The 26034-nt window shown below is 35.6% G+C and overlaps 1 protein-coding gene and 1 non-coding gene across 2 annotated transcripts; one reads left to right on the top strand and one right to left on the bottom strand.

Moving 5' to 3' along the window:
- Positions 1–5347: 5347 nt before the first annotated feature.
- On the bottom strand, positions 5348–5473 carry LOC144254033 (small nucleolar RNA SNORA28). Its single transcript, XR_013343407.1, has one exon. It is a non-coding gene; the product is annotated as a small nucleolar RNA SNORA28 (small nucleolar RNA).
- A 1519-nt stretch (positions 5474–6992) lies between these two features.
- LOC144253683 (transcription termination factor 1, mitochondrial-like) lies at positions 6993–8203 on the top strand. The gene has a single exon (XM_077796360.1). It carries the CDS (start codon positions 7201–7203, stop codon positions 8170–8172), a length of 972 nt encoding a protein of 323 aa, XP_077652486.1. The 5' UTR covers positions 6993–7200; the 3' UTR covers positions 8173–8203.
- The last annotated feature ends 17831 nt before the right edge of the window (positions 8204–26034 follow it).

Here is a 26034-nt window from a genome sequence, read left to right as displayed (position 1 = left end):
AATTAAAATTAGAATTGTTTTAGCCTTCATAAAACACTCAGAAAGATGAAGACTTTAGAACAGTCTATAGGAAAAACTCTTTTTCACCATGTTCCTATGAGTTTGTTTCATCCTGTTTTCCTCTTTGTTCCTTCATCTTTTACTCTTTGCCTTTGGTCTTTCCCCCAGCCCTCAAATGTTTCCATATTTCAATCACACTTTCTTTTTCTTAATTTCATTACTTTAGTAGAGACTTGAGTCAACTATTGGAAGGCAGATGGGAGAAGCAAGTAGAGGAACAAGACACTCAGTCTGAGAAGCTAAGGTCCAGAAGGGCAGGAACTTTGTTTTGTTTTCCACTATATATAAAGGCTTGTAAGCCTGGAAACAGGGCCTTAGAATGCAGGTGCTTGATAAATGTTCATCGAATAAATGAATAAAATACAGGCAAGGTATATACATTTCTTTTGTAATGCTCCATAAATAACAGAAAGGTATTAGTCACTGCTCTTACTAGAAGTAATGAGCACATTTCAAAAAATCATTGCAGAAATAGAAGAAAAATCCCAATTAATAACATACCATCTTAACCTAGCCATTACTCACTTTTATTGTTATTTAAATATTTTATAATATGTAATTATAGCATATCTGAACTCAGAAAAATTTGGATGGAATATGAAACTTATTTTCAGAAGAACCAATTTCCTTTATGCACAAGAGATCACAAAAACAAACTTATACCTGTTACTTGATCTGAAGAAATGTTTTATAAAATGTCAGTGCAAGAGGGCATGTGGTATAAAACACAGAAGACATGCCCCATCTCTCTGTGTGGTCCTGGGGATTGAATCTTAGGCCTCAAACATGCTAAACAAGCTCTTTGCCACTGAGCTACAGCCCCATCCCCAAAGCATACATTCTCTTGCTTTCTTCTAAAGGGTTTCAATGTTCCCATCTGTAAAATGAGAAGACTGTGGCTCCATAGTCTCAAAGGCCTTCTTTAAGTATGGAACTTAGTGATTCCTAAAATAGATTTTGTTTTACATTATGATTGTAAAGCAATTTATATACCTAAATTTATATATTTTTATGTAATGGTAAACGTTAATGCAGACATAGGAATCACTTCCACGCAGAAGTAGACTTTACAAATGCACACAGGAGTCATTTCTAATTTTTTCAGTAACAATTTTTTTTAAACCTGGAGAAAAGCAGTAAGTAGTTTCACTTACTAGATAAACTGATTGTTAGTGACTCCATTCGCAAAGATAAATCTTCATCCTAAAAACCAACAAAACAAAGTTAATTCAAAGTGACAACAAATATAAGAAATCTAACCGGAAGATAAAACAGAATTGGTTCATTGATAGAGAAACAGGCTGGCCGGTGAGTAGCTTCCGCCCTGTCACGCCCTCAAAACCGGCCCAGTCACGCCAATCCCGGCACTCACAACGGTCTCTTACCGCCCTCTGCAGGGCTCTTCAAGTCGGGCTACTGAGGACTAAAGCAAGGCCGTAGGGGCGCAGGGACGATGAGGTCACATATGCGCGCGGCCCAAAGCAGGAAGTTAGTCTTCTCCACTTCCTCTCCTCGGTCCAGTTCAGGATTCCTGACGCGGAAGTAGAAGGCATCTATGTTAATCCTTGCTACTGTGTACAGTTCAGCTGAGTTGGGAGCTGACCGGTTTTTGTTTTTGTTTGAAAGCGTGCCTGGGTGTATTTGGTTTAAGCTCAACTCCTTGCCGAGCTTCCCCTGGGGGAATAAGGGGGATGAGAAGAGCCTCTGATGTGTCATTGCTGTGGTTTTTGAGTTAAGAAAGATGAAGCAGGGTTCAAACTCTCTACGCAAACTAAGGGGACTCGGTGCCCTTTTAGATTTTGTAATTTTAGAAGTAATACTTTTTAGGGTGTTGTACATGGGGTTAAGACAATGTGTATGAAGCATTTAGCTCTGGTTTTACAAAATATATTCGAGATTTCACTACCCTTCCCCATCACGTTAGTCGCATACTAGCGGTTTTCTTCTCAGTATGACTGAGAAATATTCAGTGTACATGAGGTAATGCATCTTACAGAAGTATCATGCGTTGTTCTTTATTATGAATTCTTGGCAGTGTTTTGCCGTTTCTTTTTTTTTGGGGGGGGGGTGTGCCATGTATAGCAACAGTGATTTCTGCTTTTCTGGAGGGATGAAAGTCCAATTAAGATCAGTAAGGGGAGAAATGCATTGTTCCAAAGAACTCCATATTTACTTATCTTGCTGTGTCAAAAGAAGATCAGCTGGAATGTGTTGCCTTAGGGCCTGTGATTAGCCATTTTCATTAGAAGCCCCTTAATAGGCCAATTGTAGAGAAGAAGGGAACATAAATCCTCTTCTTTTTTAAAAAATATTTTTTTTTAGTTGTAGTTGGACACAGTGCCTTTATTTTATTTATTTAATTTATTTTTATGTGGTGCTGAGGATTGAACCCAGTGCTCTGCCACTGAGCCACAAGCCCAGTCCCACTCCTCTTCTTTTATTTCTTGGACCTCACAAGTTACAAGTACAGAGATTTTCAGTATGTTAAGTTTGGACATTAGCCCTTAATATATGGTTTTGAGAAATTGAATCAGTTTGAGAGAGAAATTGAAGACAATTATGAAATATTTATTATTTTTGTAATTTGTTGATTGAGGAAGTTAATAACAGGCTGTGTGAGTCACTATGACAAAGTACATGAGAAAAACAACTTAAAGGAGGAAAGATTTGTTTTGTTCATTGTTTCAGAGGTAAACCATGATCACTTGGCTCCATCACTGTGGGCTTGGAGTGAGGCAGAACATCATGACTGGGAGCACCTAGTGGAGAATAATTGCTCCTTAGAGCAGAGGAGGGTCTTGGAACAAAAATATGTCCTTCAAAAATACCCTTCCCCACACTGACTTATGTCTTCCAGCTAGGTCCTACCTCCTGAAGTTTCCACTATCTTCCAGAAACTGCCACCAGCTGGAGACCAACCCTTTAACACATGGGCCTTTGCTGGGGGTTCCAGATCCAAATTGTAACAGGCTGTTTATTCACCTTGCTAGATATTATATGAGTACTTGACTGGAGAAGAGCTGCTAATGTAAAAATTATTGGTATTTTTGAAGTCTGATATTTTTTGTGTTATAAATTGAAAAATAAAGGTAACACAGTTTCCATTGCATAATTCACCCCTAGACCAGTTTAATTTGTTTACATTTTTTGTCTGATTGCAAAATAACACATACTCATTAAATAAATCATAATATTTCTGAAATGATAGAGCCCCCATTAATCTTTCAGAAATGTAATTTCACTTTTTCCTTTTGCTGTATGTATTACCGTTTCTTTCCTTTAAAAGTATAATCCATTCTTATGCAGTTTACCACTGAGAATATCTTGGATATTTTTAATTGCATTAGGTATGCTACGATTTTTTTTAGCACCTGTATGGTAACATAGCATACCACAATTTGTTAAATAATTTTACTATTGGTGGGCATTTGGGGTTCTTTTTGCTATAGCAAATGTTAGGATGGGCATACTTTTTTATAACAATATTGTTATATTTTTGTCCTTTTTTTCCCTTTGTTTAATTCTAAAGAAGTGGAAATGTTGAGTTAAAAGATGAACATTTAAAATTGTGATAGATGGGGCTAAATTATCCTCCAATAATAGTATTTGAGACTTTCCTGTTTTCTCATATGTTCACTAATGGTCAGTACTGTTAATTACTATTGATTTTCGGTTTAGCAGAGAACTGCTCATTCAATTTTTGAGGTCACTATTTCATATTAGTGTTGTAATCCAGTTCATATTTCAGTTCTGTAATAATAAATTATTATCAAGTGATTCATTTCAACAATAAATATTTTAAGTTAAAGATTTGAGGGAAAACTATTTATGATGGGTAGATATCAGGAATATGAACCTTTCTGAAAGAAAGGACAGCTTAAGCAAAGATAGGGGGACTAGAATGGGTTCTGAGATCTGAGAGGTGATGATGCTAGGCAGTGAGTTTGATTGAAGATAATAGAAGAGATAGCTGGAAAAGTAGTTTGAACTAAGTGGTGGGGGCTTCGAAGGTGGAGTCTATTTTTTTCTGAGAGGGAACTGAAAAGGTCTTTAATCACAGAATGAGGGACATAATCAGATCTTTCTTTTACAAATATCAGTATTGTGGCAATTTTGAGTGACTGGTGTAAGAAGCAAGTTAGTTAGCTGGTATGGCTTGTGGAAGAGAATATGAAGACTTAAGAGCATGAGAACAGAAAAAAGTAGAGAGATTGGAGTTCAGAGATGAAGCTGAATCTACATGATTTGATGACGGTTGAGGAAGAGGAAGAAAGCAAAGTTCACTTAGATTTTTATCATGGGTGACTCTCTTAAGTTTCACTGAGAGATGAAATTACTTGTGAAAGATTTGTTACTTTTTAAAGACTCAGCATTTATTTTCTCTTATTTTTGAATTGCTGTTAGAATTTCTGCTGAATGTTCTGTGCCTTGTTCAGCTCTGTTTATGTTAGTAGTACTTCAACTTGTACATACTATCAATAAAAAAGTTCACAAATAGTAATTTATACCTGTCTTACAGTACCATTATGTTGTATACATTATACAGCATGTAGAAGTGTACATTTTCAAAGGCTAAGACACGAATACATTAGAGTTTTAGTATTTTTCCCCCTACATTCCATTGGATTATCTTGCACCCTCTGAGGAAATGTTGGTCTGATATCTAGCTGACAGTGTTCTGTCCCATTCTCCAGTAGAGGTCACCTTTGAGCATGGAAGAGAGAACAGGCTGTTGAGCTGTGAAAGGTAGTCTTTATTCCTGAGTTAGAAGAAGGATTTTATTTCTGAATTTCTAAATTAATGCATTTTTGGAAGAAATGTTGTTATAGAATAGTATGTGGAGTTATGGAGAACTGAAGAATAGTAAGCTCAGTTGAGTTTAGATTTGTTTTTATTGTTTGATGTTTGCTTTGAGAATGCTTTGCCTTTTGAGTTTGAATGTTACTCGAGTCTATAGTTTTAGACTTTTCCTAGTTCTTTTGAGAATCTGTAGACTATGTGAGCCACAGGAATGTTTCTAGCATGTAGGCACAATCTAAGTTTTTGTTCAAATTGGAGTAATTGAAAAACACATACAAAGAGGTTTTCATTGAAATTGATCCTAAAAGCAGTATGTTAAGCAAGAATTTTAGTGGTGGGTTGGAATTATCTATCTTTATTTTCTATTTTATGCATAATTGAGAGAAGGGGCAAAGGGACATGCCTCCTCTAAGTAAGATACCGATGTAAGGAATTAGAAATCAAGAACTAAATTTGTTGCAGCCATATATTCTATTTAAAAAAAAATACTGCTTAAGCCTATATAACAGCTTGTCTCATGGAAGAGAGAACACTGGAGTAGGTTACACTTTCTTGCTATAGCAAGCTCAAATTGTATCAGACAGTTTCAGTAATCTGTCATAGAGTGTTGCTTGCAAGCAGTCATATATTCTAAAAAAGAGAAAGTAGTTTTTTAAAAAAAAATCTATGTGTTGTATGATTCAGAACTTAAGTAGTTTAGGAACAAATCTATGTGTTGTATGATTCAGAACTTAAGTAGTTTATAGGAACAAATCCTCTGATAGATTAAGAAATAGAAGAACGATTTTCTCTTGCTTTCCTAATAAAATATTTCCTGTGAATGAAGGTGCTCATTTAATAGGGACCTATGATTATAATCATATATAAGTTCGTAGTTATTAAGGTTTTATGGGGCTCGGGATGTGGCTCAAGTGGTAGCATACTTCCCTGGCATGTGTGAGGCACTGAGTTCTATCCTCCGCACTACATAAAAAATAAAATAAAATAAAATAAAAATACTGTGTCCACCTAAAACTAAAAAAAATAAACAATAAATATTAAAAAAAGGTTTTAATCCCATGATAGAAGCTGAAAGTGTTGTCAAACAGGTGTAGACAGTCCTGGGTTAGTCTTGTGTAATATGGTGATGGGGTAGAGGAAAATGGTAAAAATTACATTTGAATGTTTATATAAAGCTGGGCACATTGGCTTATGCCTATAGTCCCAGCTATTTGGGAAGCTGAGGCAGGAGGATCACTTGAACTTGGGAATTTGAGCAATATAGAGAGGTCTCATTGTGGAGTGTTTGGATTAATTATCACAACTAGATTTTGTGTGTATTTATGTGAATGTGTGCTAGAGATTGAAAACCCAGGGCCTCATACATGCTAAGCAGGTACTGTATAACTGAAGTACACACCCAGTTCCCTAACTGCATATTTTTGAACATAAAAATTGTTTTAAATTTTTGCATTACAACCAAGGGGACAATCAGGTAAAGTGAATGAGATGGATATTAGAATCAGGAGCTGTTGACCAGAGGTCTTTATATGGTAAGAATTAAAGCTATAAAGCCTGCATGGATTTCAAGGATAGCATAAATCCAGTAAAATATATTTAGCTAGAAATCAGATAATCTGAGGTATCGGCTTTCAGGGCTGGATTTAGAAGTTGAAAACAGGAGACCAGAGGCAAAGAAGCCTGGTATCTAAGGGCAGGGAAAGATCAAATACTTGGGAAGTTGGAAGACAAGGCAGAAATGAAAATGTCATTTATTAGGAATAAACCAAAGGTTTAGAAACCAGGAGGACAAAGTAGAGATGGAGAAGGACTCCTGGTTTTGGGTAGAGAAGGCAAATAAGATCAAATAGAGAAAGAAAAAAAAAAACAAGAATAATTCTAGGGCAGTGATGGTGCCATCACATTCTTCTTTATGTTAAAAATGATAGCAGCCCTGGGTTCACAGATAACTAACAGAAGCAGTGAGCTAGGGAGTGAAGAGTGCTGAATTATTACCATTAGCACCAGGAGAGCTAAAAGTATAGGTATTTTCTTATAAAAAGGACCGTGATGCTTGTAGGATGATAATATGGTCATTTAGTTACTTAATGCAGATATTTGTGTAATATTATATGTGTTATTTTATGCAGCTTTCCAAAAGATTTGGGATACCTGACCATTATGGCATCAAGAAACCTCTGGTATATGAGAAGTAACCTTTTCTTTGGTTCAAGATGTTGGATGATTCGCTATTCAGCTGAAATCCTCAAATAAGTTTCATTTAGGCTTTTTGGTGTGACATGTAATAATGGAGACAAAGAGCCTTTGGAGAATGAGGACCTATTGAACAACTTACTTACTATGGGGGTTGATATTGACATGGCAAAGAAACGACAGCCTGGAGTTTTTAATAGAATGGTTACTAATGAGCAGGACCTAAAGATGTTCCTTTTGTCCAAAGGAGCTAGCAAAGAAGTGATTGCTAGCATCATATCAAGATATCCACGAGCTATAACACGCACTTCTGAAAGTCTTTCAAAACGTTGGGATCTGTGGAGAAAGATTATGACATCAGACCTTGAAATTGTAAATATTTTGGAACGTTCTCCTGAATCCTTTTTTCGGTCCAATAATAATATAAATTTAGAAAATAATATAAAGTTCCTCTACTCAGTTGGATTGTCCCAGAAATGCCTATGTCGATTATTAGCCAATGCCCCTCGCACCTTTTCTAATAGTCTTGATTTGAATAAACAGATGATTGAAGTTTTGCAGGAAGTCTGTTTGTTCTTAGGTCACAATGATCCCACAGATTTTGTCAGGAAGATAATTTCTAAAAATCCTTTCATCTTAATTCAGAGCACCAAACGGGTGAAAGCTAACATTGAATTTTTACAGTCAACTTTCAACTTGAACAAGGAAGAACTGCTGCAACTGCTATGTGGTCCAGGAGCTGGAATTCTAGACCTTTCTACAGAATGTGCCAAAAGAAATTATACAAATATCAAAGAGAAGCTGTTTTCTCTCGGATGTACTGAAGAAGAGGTACAGAAATTTGTCTTAAGCTATCCAGATATGATGTTCTTGGCAGATAAAAAGTTTAATGATAAAATAGACTGCCTCATAGAAGAAAAAATTAGTATTTTACAAATAATTGAAAGTCCTCGGGTTCTGGATTCAAGCATAAGTACTTTAAAAAGTCGAATCAAAGAATTGGTACATGCTGGCTATAACTTGAGTGTCTCTAACATTGCTCTTCTATCTTGGAGTCAAAAAAGATTTGAAGCTAAGCTGGAAAAAATTAAACGGCTAGAACAGTGCCTGGGGAGTTAAAAAAAAAAAAAAGTCTTGGGGCTGGGGTCGTGGCTCAGTGGTAGAGTACTTGCCTAGCATGTGTGAATCACTGTGTTCGATCCTCATACCACATAAAATAAATAAATAAAATAAAGGTATTGTGTCCATCTACAACTGAAAAAATATTTGTTAAAAAATTCTTATAATGTATTTATATAATTTAATTTTGAATTTGGGCCTTTCAGAAAGGACAGTTTTGATTTCTTCACCACAAACATGTAATAATCCTTTGGGTATTTTATTTTAAAAGTTCATAAGAACTCAATATTGGCATGCTTAAGTGTAGTCTTCCTAACTACTACTGTATTTTGAATTAATGGCTGCTATATAGTAGTGGTAGTTCCTGAATGCCATGTAAAACAAATGCAGAAAATAAGCTTTTGTGGTTTCTGTTTGGACTGAAAAATCAACAGATTTGGGCTGGAGATATAGCTCAGTGGTAGAGTGCTTGCCTAGAATTCATAAGGTCATGTCCAACACTGATCCCCAGCATAGAAAAAAAAATTGACATTCATTCAAATAGTTCTCTTCCCTCATGGTTTTGAATGGCAAGCTATTTCTTCTGTTATTCCAGTGCAATCAGTTATGGTCCATCAGTAAAAGTCTGACAGAATAGAAAGGAGGGATTTTCTCGGTTCCAAATTCCATATTTTCTGTTCAAACCATTAATGTGTCTCCCAACCTAGGATTTACCATGAGTTTGCCCTGACAAGGGCAACTGTGGTAGATAGAAGAATAATGGCCACCTAAAGGTCCCCAGAAACCATGAGTATGTTATAGTGCAATGGGTTTTATAGATGTGATTAAGTTAAAATATGATTAAGTTAAGGGTCTTGAGATGGGGAGGTTATCTTGATTAATTGGGATGGGCTCAGTGGAATCACAGGATCCCAAAAAGTGGAAAAGAGAGGCAAATAGGAGGTCAAAGTGGTGGAATGTAGAAACACTTGACCACTTTTGCTGGCTTTGAAGGAGGAAGAAGCCATGAGGCAAGGAATGCAGGTGGCCTATAAAAAATGGAAAAGGCAAGGAAACCGGTTCTGCCCTGGGGCCCCTAGAAAGAAGTGCAGGGCTGCTGGCACCTTGATATTAGCCCAGGGAGAGTAGTATCAAACTTCTGATGTGCAGAACCATCAGAATAAATTTGTGTTGTTTTAAACCAGTGAATTTTTGATAACTTGTTACAGCAGCAAATAGGTTAATAACTGATTAGTTGTATTTAAAGGAGGATGTCACAAAATGTGGTCTTTTATTATTTCTTTATTTCTTCCTCTTATAAGTAAATTATATTAAAATTTACTTTTCTGGAATTTCTAATGTTAGTGTTTATGACATCTAAATGTGTTGATAAAAAGCTAAGTGTAAATATCTAAATAAAGGAATATTTTTGCCTACTGAATGTAGTTTAAAGAAATGGTGGTCATGTATATTTATATTTTGTTGGCATTTCATTTAATATAAATAAACAGGAATTTCTGGAGGCATTGACTTAAAAATTACAAATTAGATCATGACTATATTTTGAACATATTAATAATCTAGCTCTAATAGCAACTGAGGAGGAACAAGTTTTATTTTTTAAATTTTTTTTAATATGTATTTTCCATTTCTCGGCGGACACAACATCGTTGTTTGTATGTGGTGCTGAGGATCAAACCCTGGCCGCACGCATGCCAGGCGAGCGAGCTACCGCTTGAGCCACATCCCCAGCCCCAGGAACAAGTTTTATGACTTTAATTACTTTAGATTATTTTCCGAAGTAATTTGGTTTCTAAATATGGGTTTTGAATTGAGTCACATAACTTCATGGTATTTGCTATCATTAATGCCTCAAAACAACAACAAGAAACCACCCCACTAATTTGTACCATTGGTAGAAACAAAGTGCCTGCTTTGCCAAAGCCATTTATATGTATTGTAATGATCTCCAGTAAGGTCTTTGGTAGCAAGTTTGGCATAATTTAGAAACCATGATCTTTGTAGAGACATTTCTTCAGAGTGATATGTCTTTAACTTTGTGTAAATAATTCACTAAACTTGTTTTCTTATAAAATTAAAAACCTTTCAGAGTTGGTAAAAATCAAATTATATAAGGTCTGTAAGATTTCTTGTATATAAAAGCTGTTCAGTGAAGGATAAGAAAAATAAGTTACAGTAGTATTTTTTAAAAAACAGCTTTATTGATATTTAATTCATATACCATGTAATTTATTAATTTATATAATTCAAGGTTTTAAAAATATCTATTCATTTAAGTTATACAATTTAAGATAGCGTATACGATCATCACTACAGTATAATTTTTAGAATTTGTGTCCTCTAAAAGAAACTGGTACCCATGGGCAGCCAATCTTGTTTTCTCCCTTCCAGCCTCATAGCACTAAGCAAAACCTAAATCTTGCTGTCTTTATAAGTTTGCTTTTCTGGACATTATATATAAATGGAATCATACATACATAATTTGTGATCACTTTCACTTAATCTTTTTAAGTTTCATTCATGTAGCTCATGTCAGCATTCCTTTTTATTGCCAAATAGTGTTCTATTATATGGATACAATAGTATTGCTGGGAATTAAATTTATTGTTATAGCTTGAAACACAAAGTATTAAATCGTTGTCTTTGGAGTTGTATGGAAGAATTTCCCAAGGTATCTCTCTTGGGAATCTTAACAAATTTATATGGAACTTGAGGGAGATGGGCAGAGAAGGTAAAAGTTTTTTGGCATAAGCAGGTCATGGGGATTTCACTTGGGTTGAGATAAATTGTATAGAAACAATAGTTGCAAGTGCCCAAGGAGAATGTAGGATGAACAGAAATATAATACAACACTTGATCATTTTAAAAGTAACATTTTTTTTGGTCAGAAGTGAAAGGAAAATCCATGCTAATAGGAAAATAAATCACAAAAAAGAAGGAAAAAACCTCCAGAGATAATATTTTGGTGGCTCTTCCTATTGTTTTTCTTTGCAGAACTTATCTGTACTTAGATGTAATATGAGTAGGTATGTAGTGTATATATTTAAGTTGATATTGGATTATTATAATTTTTCTTGTCCTAATAAATCCTAAACATATTACATAATTTTCAGTATTAAAGGATCAAGTAAGTATTCACCTGTTAACGTGGTTTTTAATGGTTGTATAATGAAATTCTGTTGCTGGATAAACCGTAGTTTCTCAATCTCTCACCATTGTGCAGAGCAAATGAATTTTAGTAATATTTTAAACATCTCATCTGGATTATTTTAACATTCCATAGGTTATACTGTCATTTTTAATCCATTGGCATTCTTTATAAATTAGAAGTTTATTCTAGAAAATATAAAGGTTGAATATTGCATTATTGTATTGTTCTCTAAATGTCAGTTTCACAAAACCATTTTTTAAAAATTTTGTTATATATGACAACACAATGCATTACAATTCATATTACACATATAAAGTACAATTTTTTCATATCTGATTGTTCACACAGTTGTTGTAAAGGCTTATTTAAAAGCTTTTGACTTGTATCTTTTTGGTAAAAAATCAGCATAAAGGTTTCTCTTAAAGCATTTTGATAAATGTAACTGCATGGGTGAATCTCAAATTATGCAGGAGCCAGAGTATGAAATGTGAAAGGAGGCAGAGTACAATCTATATAATTACATTTATATGAAATGTAAATTTCATAGAAAATTCTCACCCATCTGTAATGACAGAAAGCAGATCATTGTTAGGGGATCAGGGTGTTTGGATGGGAGAGGATACTTTGGAGGGACTATATAGAAGTACAAGGACACTTTTGGGAGCGATGTATATATTCATTGTTTTGATTGTGGTGATGGTTTTGTGATTGTATACATATGTCAAAACATCAAATTAGATGGTTTTAAAAATTTTATTATTTTGTGGTCCTGGGGATTGAACCCAGGGCCTTATGCAGGTGAGGCAAGCACTCTACCAACTGAGCTATATCCCCAGCCCTCAAATTATATGTTTTAAATATGTTTGCTTTAGTATACTTCATTTATACCTCAGTGAAGTTGAACAATTCATTTGCTTAATACTGATTTAAAGTTCTATCATTATGCTGGGTATGGTAGCACGTGCCTGAAATCCTAGTGACTAGTGAGGCTGGGGAAGGAGGATCACAAGTTTGAGGTTAGCCTTGGCAACTTATCAAGAAACTGTTTCAAAATAAAAATAAACTAAAAATAAGGTAAGGATGTAACTTAGTGGTAGATTGTCTTTGGGTTCAATCCTCAGTACCATACAAAAATTATTTTAAAAGTTCCATCATTATCTGATAATAAATTAAATGTCTCTGTGTGCATGTTTCTGTATCTTCTTCAACTATCTTAATCAAATGTATTTGAATTTATATTTCTATGTCATATCAAGAATTAAACAGTATCAGTAAAGGTATTGGGAGACTGTGGAAGCCATCTTGAAAAAAAATATTGATTGATTTATACTTGTTTACCAGGATAAACTCCCCCCAAAGCAGCTATGAGTCCAGAAGCTTTTCCTTACCTTGGCCTTATCCTGAATGACCTATACTCAAGTTAAGCTGTGGCCTGAATTAGGTGCAGGGCTCCTTTTCATTCTAGGGGACTTCCTGGACCTTGATTAGGACCAATGGGATGGAATTTACATGGAAAGCAGGTGCACCTTTTTTTGCTCTCACTATTCCTGGATTTCAGATAAAGTTAGACTTTGATCTTTCTGTCCCATGAAAGCAAGAGCTCGCTCGCTCTCTCTCTCTCTCAATGTGGATGATTGACCTTTTATTTGAAAAAGAATTTTTCCAAAATACATTTTGATATTAGTTTTCATTGCAAAATAATACATGCTTGCCACCACATATTCAAATAATACAGAAATGAATAAATTAAAAAGTGAAAGCTGGTCCCTGCCATTCTTCAACCTTTTAAAACTTAACAAAATTCAATATATATATTCATTATAGAAAGTTTGGAAGACACATAAGTAAAATGAAGAAAACTGATCCCCCAGTGACACCTCACAAAGACAGCTACTATCATTAACATTTTGATATATTTTTAGTGCTTATGGATATAAGAAAATTTTTGTCATAATTGTCTTAGAGACTCACATACACACACACAAATAGCATAGACCATTTAAGGAAAAATTGGAAAATAAAGATATACTAACAAAAACATTTCACCACCCAATGATAATCACTTAATATTCTGGTGTGTGTCCTTACAGATATCTTTTTATTTACACATAGATATGCATATATGTGAACATAGAATCATTCTAGAATACTATTTTATAATTTTCTTTTCAGTTTATAATACTTTGTGACATCTTTCGATTTTTCCCCTTTTTAATTGATTTTTTAAAAATAAATGACAGCAGAATGAATTAACAATTCTTACTATACATATACAGCACAATTTTCATATCTCTGGTTGTATATAAAGTATGTTGACACCAATTTGTGTCTTCATACATGTACTTTGGATAATGATGTGTATCACATTCCACCATTCTTGCTAATCCCCTGCCTCCTCCCTTTTCCCTCCCACACCTTGATTAAAATTGAACAATTGTTTTTGTTGGAGTTCAGATGTTTCTCAGCTTCCCTTCTCAGCAGTTAGGTGGTGTTGTTGGAGTTGATGCTAGCTCCACCCTCAGGGTAGTTGTGTTTGCTAGGGTGAGAGGGTTAGTCCTGGAGGCAGAACTCCTGAAGGTGGGGTTTAAGCTTTGGAATGCTCTGGTCTCTTTGTTGGGAGTCTATTGGTCAGGAGATTTTAAGTCAGTGCACCTCCAAGGCCTAGCAATTGTTTGTCCATGATGGAAGATCGAACCCCAGGAAACTCCTTTGGGTTCTGCTTATGTGGTTTAGGAGTCTGTTCTTAGCCCACTGTTTTGCTTGCAGACCCCACTATTTATGGTCTGTAATTCAGTCTCTGAAATTGATCTTTCTCTCCTCCACCCTTTCAAATTCCTGATCAGGTGCTTCTCTCCCAGCTGGTCCTGCAGGCAGCTGGGTTGGAGGGGGAGGGGGAAGCCAGGTATTCCTATATGTAACCCTCTCTCCATGGTTGACCTTCACCTAACCACTTAGGTATACCCTCTGTCACACAGCGTTGGTTTGCCTGGCTCATTTTTGGGGGGCCAGACTCAGGTCTGCCAGCAATCGGCTCACCCAGATGCTGACTTCCATGTTGTGGCTGCAAAATGGTTCCTTCTGCTATCCTCTGTGCACTCTGCCAGCTTCCTTCCTGTACATGGGTACTGTGCAGCACAGCTTACTTTTTTTTTTTTAAGCAACATCTCTGATCTCTAAGCTCTCTGTACCCTGACACACCTCAATCTTCCTGAGAATAGGGGTTTCTTTAATTTTTTTATTGCTTTATTGCATGCATGTAGGGACTATTCTGGTTTGCAGCTCCAGCTGCTTTCGAAGCTGTGGGGCTAGGGATCTTTTCTGCTTGTTTTATTATATAAGATCTCCTGAGACCCTGATCTGTTCTGAGTGTCCAGTATTAAATTCCAGTAAAGTCCCCCCTAACTCTGGATCATTCACCCATCTTGTTGAAAAGCTGCCTATCTGCTTTTCTTGGTTCACACCATGAATCTACCAAGGAAGCGACCCCTCTATTCTGCCATCTTCCCAGTATCTCACAAGAGGTCTTTTGAAGCCCCTGCCTGGGTTTTCTCTTTCATCAGCACACATATTCCTTTTCTAAGAAAAGTAGGATGCAAGGACTCAAGTCGGAGGCAGTCTTTTTTTTAAATATTTATTTTTTAGTTGTAGTTGGACACAATACCTTTATTTTATTTATTTGTATGTGGTGCTGAGGATCGAACCCAGGGCCTTGCATATGCTAGGCAAGTGCTCTTCCACTGAGTCACAACCCCAGTCCCAGTCCATTCTTTTTGCTTTCCTGCAGTTAGGGAACACTACTTGTTGTACCCTGAGTATTAACTAAAGTGTCTGTAACTAAATAAATGCATTTAGGTCCACATTATCCCTCTCTGCTTACTATATGGGGCCGTACCTCTCAGAACTGCTCAGTTTCTTCAGAATACCTGTTTCTCCTGACTGAGGCTATATGACTGCATTTCATATATGACTACAGGTTGTCATTTTAGCTTAATGTAATAAACTATTCAAGAATTAAAATTGAATTTAGTCTGTGATGAAAAACTCATAACAAAATTTAACAAGTTACTACTGATTACTGATAGATTAAAATTAGATCTCAATCACCCTGTGTTTATTTGTGCATTGAATTTCATGAACTGCAGGGGGAACTCTAGGCAGCAGTTTGACTATACAGTTTTCTAAAGTCAGCTAGCTATGTGTCTGGCTGATGATTCATACTAAGAAACATCTTTTAAATACCAAGAGGGTTGGTAGTAGGCTGTTTTATCTGTAAGTTTTGTCAGCTTTGAGCTGAAAGAGAATACAGTGATATTCTCATATTTTCCCATGTTAATTTAATGCCTGTTTAAAGGAATGCAAAAATTTTTTTCTTTTAATGATTATTTATTGCTTTTTAAAAACAAATACCACTTTTTAATTGGAAAGTTCTGAAATGATGTACTTAAGGGTGCCTTTTGCATTTTTATGTAGGTTTAAAACTTTTTGTTTGTTACATAATCTTAATGCTTAAAAATATACAGCAGTATGCTTACACTATGTGCTTTCAAATTCTTTGCTCTTAACTCTCACCTTAAAACGTCTGGTATTTGTTGTGTTTCTTTGTCCAAACCCCAACATAAGGTGGCATGTTCTCTTCATCATTAGCAGTTATATTACCTTTTTCACTTTTTTTAAGAGATTAAGAAGTTTTTTAAAAAAAAATAAAAATTTTAATTGTGATATCTGAAGTGTGGGAATCAGATTTTTTTGTGAGAATGTTATAGAACAAATAGACACATTATAAGATATACTTAATTTCTCCATCACTTAGAAAACATTGCAAATACAAATGTGTATATTCTTGACTCTCTCATGGCATCTAATATAGCTGATTTAATGATCTTGGCCCACTTAACTATGATTGAATGAACAATTCTAGAATGGTGAAATTGGAAATCAAAGTAAAATATCTGTATTATAAAGCACCATAGGAATAAAGCATGTCTTAGGTGCTTTGCAGCTACAAAGAGGTTGAAACTGCTGCAGTTAAATAATATCATGTCTTACTGTCTGCATTAAACCCTCATCAAGTTGAATTTTGGTCACACTCTACCTGAAGCCTTGACAGTAGACTCTGGAATGGAATAGTCATTGGATAGAGAAGGTTCCTTTTCTCCATACACCTGTCCCCCAGTCTGAAATCAGTACTTACTTAAGTAAAATTTACCTTCTGCTCCTTTATTTTCTTCCCTAGAGGTAGTGAGCAAGGGAGATCTCTTGGTGGTAACTTGATCAACTAAGACCTTCAAAGAACCTAGGTATATCCTCTTCCCCTTTCCATTTCCAGTTAAACTGATACAGATGTTCCTTGACTTACATTGGATAAATAATAAATTAATAGAGTAAATTAAAATGCATCTGATATATCTCATCTACAGAACATCATAGATTTGCAACACAGTGCATTGCTGAGTATGAGTATCTTGGGTCTCACAAGGTGACCACATGTCTCACTGGGAGATTTGACTTGCTGCTGCTGCTCAGCATTGCAAGAGTGTATTAATGCATAGTTAGTCTGGAAAAAGATCAAAATTCAAAGCCTGCTTTCTGCTAAATATGTATCATTTTCATACCATTGTAAAGTAGAAAAATGACAAGTCAAACCATCTTAATTTGGGCATCATCTATTTATATAATTGCCACAATCTGAAGTCATTGTTATAATTAAGGATGTTGGGACCCTTAGTAACTTGGATAGTTTACTAGTTTATTTATAAAAACATTTTTCCTGATTGTAAAGTTATCATATGGTTATACAACACTGGCAAATACAGGAAAGCAAACACATAAAAAATACTTACAATCTTAATGCCAGAAATAGCACTTGTTAACATGGTGTTATATAACTTTCTTGTCTGTTTTTCTATACATTACATTTAGAAAATGCGTATAATCTCTTTCTTTTTTTTTCCATGTATGGGGAGTAGTACTGGGGATTGAACCCAGGGTCACTTTACCACTGAGCTGCATCTAGCCCTTTCAATTTTATTTTTAAATTTGGGACAGGGTCTTGCTATATTTCTGAGGTTCTTGCCAAGTTGCTGAGTGAGTTTGGCTTAGAACTTATGATCCTCTTGCCTCAGCCTCTAAAGTCAGTGCATTTATAGGTATGAATCATTGTTCCCAGCCTATAATCCCTTTTCTAACTAAAATTAGTTAATTGAACACATATTTGTTAAACTATGCACTATTGTATTTAACAGTGAATTGTTATGTAATTATTTTAAACCTATTTTTATAAATATATGATGAGCATTCTTCCATATCACACACTGTTTATAACCTGTTTTTAGGTATATTGGAGACTTGACAATCTTGGTTCACAGTGGTTAAGGAAATGTGCCATTTGAAAACAATAGGGAAGAGCACTGGCTTCCTAGGAGGCCTGTGTGAGATTAAATGGTCATCATATGGTGTTATACTCTGGGCTTGTTCAAGGGATTCCCATCTTGTTTCTACCATGACAAAAAGAATGATTGGATCCTTTGGCTAATCTTGGACTATTTAGAAAGAAAATATATTAGAGGGCTGGGGTTGTGTGGCTCAGTAGTAGAGAACTTGCCTATCACGCATGAGGCACTGGGTTTAATCCTCAGCACCACACAAAAATGAGATGAAGATATTGTGTCTGCCTACAACTAAAAAATAAATATTAAAAAAGAAAATATATTAGAATGCTGGATTGCATATTCAAATCTAATTTCTCCAGTAATGATCCAGAATTGAAGTTTCTAATAATTTAATTTAAAAAAATTAATAGAAAAGTAAAAATTATAAATACTTATGATAGAAAATATAACGTTTTCATATAATTATACATTGTAGAAAGGCTAAATCAAGTGAATTAACATATGCATGAGCTCACACATTCATTTTTTGTGTGGCAAGAACTCTTAAAGTATACTTTCTTGACCATTTTAATAACATGTTATTAACTATAATTATACAATGGATCTTGAACTTACTCCTATCTAAATGAAAATTTGAATCTTTTGACCAATAGCTCCACAATCCCCACTCCTATCTGCCCAAGTCACCATTCTATCTTTGCTTCTATAAGTTTGTCTTTTTTTTTTTTTTTTTTTAGATACTACATACAAGTGAGATCATGCAGTATTTGTTTTTCTGTTCCGGGCTTATTTCACTTAACATAATGACCACCAGGTTTATCCACCTTTTCACGAATGACAGGCTTTCCTTCTTTTTAAAGACTGAACAATATTCCATTGCATATGTACATCATATTTTCTTTATCCATTCATCTGTTGATGGATACTTAGGTTGATTTCATATCTTGGTTATTGTGAATAATGCTGCAATGAATATGGGAATGCAAATATCTCCTTGACATACTGATTCCAGTACCTTTGGAAACAGACCCAGTTAATCGGGGTGATGCCCAGCGTCTCCTTGAGGGTTTCTTCTTCCTGCTGAGGAGAGTGTAAGCCATCTGAAAACTTAAAGTTTAAAATAATTAGTGAAGAACAAAACACAAAGAGCCAGAAATATATTTATAAATGTGGATCCCTATCCAGTCCATACAAGAACTGGAACTAGACAAAGGAAAGATGCTCCGGTGGTTTATTTAAGGGGGTGCATCAAAGGCAGTGATAAGGTTTCAAGGGCAGAGTCTTGCTTCATGATGTCTTGCAGTCAGCAGGTTGATTGGAATCTTGGCAGGCCATACCCATCTCAAGTGCTGTGTGGTCATGGCAGAGCAGGATAGAAATTCACAATGTCTTGGGGCAATTGACTAGAGAAAAGGTCCACTGGTCATTCCCAGACACCATATGTTTCTATCCACTAGACTTCAATGCATGGTGACCCACACATAACCCATGGACAGTTGGTGACACTCAGTAGTGGGGTTGCTGGATCATCAGTTAATTCTAATTCTTATATATTTTTCTAAGCATTTTTTTTTTGCCCCCACTCTCTAATCTTTTTATCTCTAACCAATTCCTACTGTTATGGTTTGGATATGAAGTTTCCCCCAAAATGAGACAATAATGTGAGAGGGTTCAGTGAGACAGTGGGAGAGGGTTCAGAGGGGGAAATGATTGGGTTATAGCCTTAACCTAATCAATGGACTAATCCCTAATGGGACTAACTGGGTGTTAACTGGAGACAGATGGCGTGTTGCTAGAGAAAGTGGTTCATTTGTGGCATGGCTATGGGATCTATATTTTGTATCTGGAGCATGAAGTCTCTCTTTCTCTCTGCTTTCTGATCATCATGTGAGCTATTTCCCTCTGCTACATTCTTCTGCCATGGTATTGTGCCTCACCTGGAGCCCCGAGGAATGGAGTCTGCTGTCTATGAGTGGAGACCTTTGAAATTGTGAGCTCCCAAATAAACTTTTCCTCCTCTACAATTGTACTGGTTGGGTCTTTTACTTGCAGCAGCGAAAAAGCTTACTAAAACACCTACTTTTATGTGCTCTTTAAAGTGCCCTTCTTTGAGTAACATTGGGTCTGAAATGGTTGTAGGAGATCTGCCTTGTTACTATGGAGCTTATAGTCTAGCAGAGGAAGAGAGGCAATAAATAGTTAAACATACAAATAAATATGTAACTATGGATTGAGAAAAGTGTTAGAGGAAACAGAGTTCTGGGGAGAATAAAGGGCAGAAACCCTTGGACTGGCTGATTAGGAAGGGCCTCTTAGGGAGCTAACTTATAGGCTGAGACTTGAAGGATGAGAATTAGACAAAGGGCCAGGCAGAGCATCATAGACATGGGAAATAATTGGTATGAAGGCCCTGTGGGTATTAGGTTAGAATGTATTAGAAAACTAAGGGATGCCAGGTGCTGCTGGAGAAAAATGAGTGATGGGGGAAAGTATAGGTTAGAAGAAGTGGTAAAGTTGTAGAGAGCTAGATTATTGTATCATATTCAAAGCACATGGGAGGTAAATTGGATTTGAAGGACCAGGAGAAACCAGTAAGATATGTTGAAAGCATGAAATACAATGGGATTTACATTAAAAAAATATTTCAATAATATGAAATCTTATGAGAAGAATCATTTGAAATGGGACAGTTGAAAAACAGGGAAATCAGTAAAGAGGCTATTATATAGTCTAGGAAAGAAATGGTGACATAAATTATGATAGTGACAATAGACTAGGTAGAAGTTGCTGGAAATACTCTGTAGCAGCACCGTCCAGTAGAATATAATGAAAGCCATAAATGCAAGCCAAATGGGTATCTTAAATTTTCTTGTAAGCACATTAAAAAAGGGAAAGGAAATTAACAGGTGAAATTAATTTAACCCAATATATAAAAATATAACTTTAATACATAATCAGTATATTTTAGTCAGATTTTCATTTTTGTAACAAAATACCTATTATTCTTCAGACTCATTTGTCTGCTTAGGAACCACTTGCAACAATAGTTCTAAAACCTGGCCATTCAGATCATTACAATCATCTAGTGAGCTGTCTGTTTAATTTTTATTAAATATATTCCTTGAAAATTCCAGTTATTTTATACTCCAGGAAATTTTTCACTATCTGTGCCTTTTCATAGACTCTAGCTTTCTGTTGTATGGTTCATCTCTCTAAACTCTAATTCCTTAGTGTCTTACACCTCTTTTCCAGGTTCCAGAGGACAATGCCAAAGTTTGTTATTTGATTCTTAATTGATCTTGAACATCTATTTAAATCATCATTGTATGAACAACTCCCATTGAAGCTATGCCCAGAGGATCTCCTTTTTTCATAAGCCATGTGGCTCAAACTGAAACCAACATTAATAATACCCATATTTTCCTTTCCACTGGACAAATTTCAGTATTTTCTTGAGGAACTTTCTGTGGCATTTAATATTGTTTGAATAGATCATTACCACCCATACCATTTCTGAAGGTACAGATGAATTTAGAATGCAAAGTCTCCCTCATCTCTGTCTTCACCTAATTCCTCTTTCCATAGGTAATTCTTTGTAGTTTATTGTGGAGTCTTTCAGAGGTAGTCTATTTTTACACAAGACATGTGCCTATATTAACTCCCAAATCATAGTATAAAATATATGTTGTTATTTAATAGACATTGTAGTATAGAATATACAGTTATTTTAACTTGCTTTATCAAATATTAGAGATTATTTTATTTTAGCATATAAAGAACTACTTCATAATTTTTAATGGATGCATAGTTTTGTGTGGATGTACCAAAATTTACTGAACTTGTCCTAATTAATGGTCCTATTATTGAATTTCTATTGAAAGGAATATAAGAATAACTTTTTTGTATGCCACTTTAGAAACATGTAGGATATAGTTTTAGAAATAATTTGAGACATAGAATGATGTTAACTTCTTTCATAGAAGATTTATTTATGCCAGTTGCCAGTCTGCACTAGGGACCTGTGATTACTGCAATCTAATTTTAGGGACTGAGACAATTTAAAACTGTGAAGGTTTATTTAGTTCAGGTTTACCTTTAAGACTAGGATATCTTCTTGGTCTGAAAAAACAAAAACAAAAACTAAGAGTGAGTATTCATCAGTCCTCCTTTCCCTCTAGGCTCTGTAGTTTAGCTTCTGTCCCTAGACTAGTGCTGTCAAAGCTTTGCTTGGCTTCTCAGCTGCTCCTTTCAGAATAATTAAATACTTCTAGAAAGCAACCACCCTCAAAACAAGCAAAGCTCAACTCTGAGTGAGGCTGCCAGACCCTAGACAACTTTATTGAAAATAGAACTCTTTTTTTAAAATTTATTGATTCTTTTAAATTATACATGACATTAGAATTCACTTTGATATAGTTACAAAAGCATGGGATATAATTTGTTCTAATTCAGTTCCCAGTACTTCTCCTTTCCCTTCCTTCTATTTTACTGATCTTTCTGCTATTTACTTATAGTTTTTTTAAATTAGTATAGTGTTGATGTTCATGATGATGAGATTCATTGTGGTATATTCATATATGTACATGGGAAGTTAGGTTAGAATCATTTCATTATCTTTCCCCATCGCAGCCCTCCTCCCCTTTGTCTTCTCTTTATTCCCCTTTGTCTTTTTCACTGATATTTCTCCTATTCTTTTTTATTCCCCCCCTTATTTTGGATTAGTTTCTGCATATCAGAGAAAATATTAAAACTTTGTTTGGGACTGGCTTCTTTCACTTGGTGTGATAGTCTCTAGTTCCCTCCATTTACCAGCATATGCCATACTTCTATTCTTCTTTATGGCTAAGTAAAATTCCATTGTGTATTATACCACAGTTTTTTTTTTTCATCCATTCATCTGTTGTAGGCTGGCTCCATAACTTGTCTATTGTGAAAGTTAAGTTATTATAAACACTGATGTGGCTGTGTTACTGTAGTATACTGATTTTAAGTTGTTTGGGTATAAACCGAGAAGTGGGATAAGTGGTTAAAATGGTGGTTCCATTCCAAGTTTCTGAAGGAATCTCCATACTGCCTTCCATAGTGGTTGCAACAATTTGCAGTCCCACCAGTAATGTATGAGTATAACTTTCCCCCCACATCCTCACCAACATTTATTGTTACTTGTATTCTTGATCACTGTCATTCTGACTTGAGTGAGATGAAATCTCAATGTAGTTTTAATTTGCATTTCTCTAATTGCTAGAGATGTTGAACATTTTTCCATATATTTGTTGACTGTATTTTTCTTTGGAAGAAATTTTTCTTTCTTCCTTTGCCCATTTATTGATTGGGTTATTTTTTGGTATTAATTTTTTTTGTGTATCCTGAATATTAATGCCCTAACTGAGGAGCAGATGGCAAAGATCTTATCCCATTCTCTTCACTCTCTTGATTGTTTACTTTGCTGCTGAAGAAGCCTTTTTATTTTGTTTTGTTTTTTGTTGATGCTGGGGATTGAATACAGAGCCTTGTGCATGAGAGGAAGGCACTCTACTGATTGAGCTATATACCAAGCTCCTGTGAAGAAGATTTTGAATTCGATGCCATCCCATTTATTGATTTTTAAAATTTTGCTTCTTGTGCTTAAGAGTTTAGGAAGTCAGTTCTTGAACTTTCATGTTTGAGTGTTGGTCCTACATTTTCTTCTAGTAGGTACAAGGTCTCTGGTCTAATGCATAGGTTGTTGATCCACTTTGAATTGAATTGTGTGCAGGGTGAGAGATGGGGGTTAAATTTCATTCTACTACATATGAATTTCCAGTTTTCCCAGCACCATTTGTTAAAAAGGCTACCTTTTTGCCAACATATGCTTTTTGCACCTTTGTCTACTATCACATAACTTTAAATAAAATTTAATACATTTAGTTATATGACAGATATTTTTGGTCTTTGTTCTAACATTGTATTTCAGATTATAATTTCTGTTTATCACTTTGATTTTTTTTGGCCATATGGTTGGTATGTTTCCTTTAATTTAATCATTTATTTATATTTATATAATCTCTTTTAGCTATAAATTTATACAATGATTTTTTACCTGAGATTTAAGAGATAGTTTCTTCAGCTGTAAATACTATATTTCACTGGGTTCTTGTAAGAATTGATTAAAATAATATTAATAATTTATTGTACTGCCTGACATATGGTAAACCTATTATAAATGTTGGCTCTAGAACTTACATTACAGATGAATGAATGATGAAGCCATAAATCAGAGAGAAAAGAAGATTTAAAGGAGGAGGGATAGTAAAGCTTTCCTTCATCTCCTGCTATTGGTGAGGTCTTTTGGGCCTGGTGTGTTCTCTTCTGTAGCACCCTCACTCTCCATGTCATTTCCTCAGTACTCACATCCAAGGTCTTGGTTTGGTCTTCCCAGCAAACACAGATCATGATATAACTGGAAAACCTGAGGCTAGGCGTTCCTCTGAAATATATTTGGCAGGATAATTAATTGACATAAGTTTTTGTTCTTTCCACCATCCCCAGAAGCTATTACGTTCTGATTCTGGTCTTCCTAATTTCAGAGTGTTGTAAATAGTCTTTATATGGTAGGCCTAAAAAAGAATATGGATGAAAATGAGAGTTTCTTGGTTCCTGGAATAAAATTCCAGCAAGCACCTAGGTTTTATTTTGAATATTAGGGATGTGGGGAAAAGGGTAGTAATGGAAACATGAAGGTAGGCTTTTTTTTTGGGGGGGGGATGGCAGAAGATAAGGCAGAAGTGGGATTAGCTTTCAGAAATGGGGGCCAATGTAAGTGACTGCTTTATGAGTGATTGGAACCTACCCCTTGCCTTTGTAGTGAACTCCTTTTTTTTCAGTTTTTTAATTTTTTCTATATTTTAATTTGTTGTAGTGAAGTCTTAAGATGGGGAATTGAGTCAGCTGTGTTGATGTGGACAGTGAATATTTACAAATATCATAAAACTAACTTAAAAGTTTCCTATCATAGAAGGATGGTGTGGCCCATTTTTGAGTACACTGATGGGCTTAGGAAGTGAAATCACTCATGTATGAGCATGATGGCCTGAGGATCAGAAGGAGAGATTTACCCTGTTTTCATTGTAATACCCTGTCCCCCAGTTTTAGGATGCAAAAAGTGGAGAGAAGGTGGTCTCCTAGATGTGAGTTAGAATAACTTGATCCTCTGGCTGGTAGGGGCAGAGCCATATTTTTTTCCAAATAGAACATAGTCACTTAATGTGACCTCTTTTGCTCTTGAATGTTGTAAAACAAATTCATACCTCCTTTTGTCCCCCAAATCTTTTGTTATCATCCAGGTATACTTTCATCTTTCTCAACTTAATATAAATAATACTAAAAAAAAAAAAAGACTTGGAAGGTGAATTTAGGAGAGTTCTTTTATCCCCTGACTTCTTTTGTTAGCAACTGTAACACTGATTAGGGAACTTCAAAAGAAGTAGGAACAAAGGAGAAAGCCAACACTGGTGTTCTGAGGTGTAGTAGACCAGGAGGAAGAGTGAAGCTTTGGTGGAAGCAATAAGTAGGAGCAATTGAAGGGGACTCAGAACAATTCCAGAGCTGATGGAAGGAAAGAAAGATGGTCTAGCATGGGCTGGACCAAGGAGTGTGGCTGAAGTATATGCTGGCTGGAGACTTCTGCCCTAACCTTGTAGATGCTGTCTCACACCTTGACCTCTCAGGCCAGCTCTCCATCTTCATTACCAGTTGAGAGAATACTCTACTATGCTGGCACCCTATGTGTTTGTTAGCTTTCCATTGTTATGAAAAAAAATACCTGAGAAATCAGCTTATAAGGGGAAAATGTTTATTTTGGCTCAAGTTTCAGTACATGTTTGCTTGGCCCTGTTGCCTTGGGCCTGTAGCAGCACAGTACATCATGACAGGAGCACATGGTAGAGGAAGCCTGTTCACCTCATGGCAGCAGGGAAGCAATGGGAGAGAAGAGACTACCATCTCCAAACCCCCTCAAGGGCACATTCCCTGGTGACCTAACTTTGATCCACTAAGCCTGACGGCCCAAATGTTCCACCACCTCCCAATAGTACCACAGGCTGGTGACCATGCCTTGTCACCAGCTTGGGTGATTTGCAAGAGAAAGTGAGGAAGATATTGCTGATTGGTATTTTTAATGAATTTTCTCATAGAAACATTATTGGGTATTGTTGTATAATATTATTAGCACAGGTATATTTTGGTCCTATTAAACTATCAGCACAACTATGTGGTGGGTTAATTAGGCTTTTATGGCCTTTCCTAAAAATCTAACCGATATGTCTAACGTCATTTCTATGGTAA

This window comes from Urocitellus parryii, chromosome 3, assembly GCF_045843805.1.
Source record: "Urocitellus parryii isolate mUroPar1 chromosome 3, mUroPar1.hap1, whole genome shotgun sequence".
Lineage (NCBI taxonomy): Eukaryota > Metazoa > Chordata > Mammalia > Rodentia > Sciuridae > Urocitellus > Urocitellus parryii.
Note: the sequence above shows the minus strand (reverse complement) of the source record. Positions and strands in the feature narration are given on the sequence as shown.

Bases quoted from the DNA above. Each gene is read 5' to 3' on its own strand.
- LOC144253683 (XM_077796360.1), top strand. From the start codon at position 7,201: ATGGGGGTTGATATTGACATGGCAAAGAAACGACAGCCTGGAGTTTTT.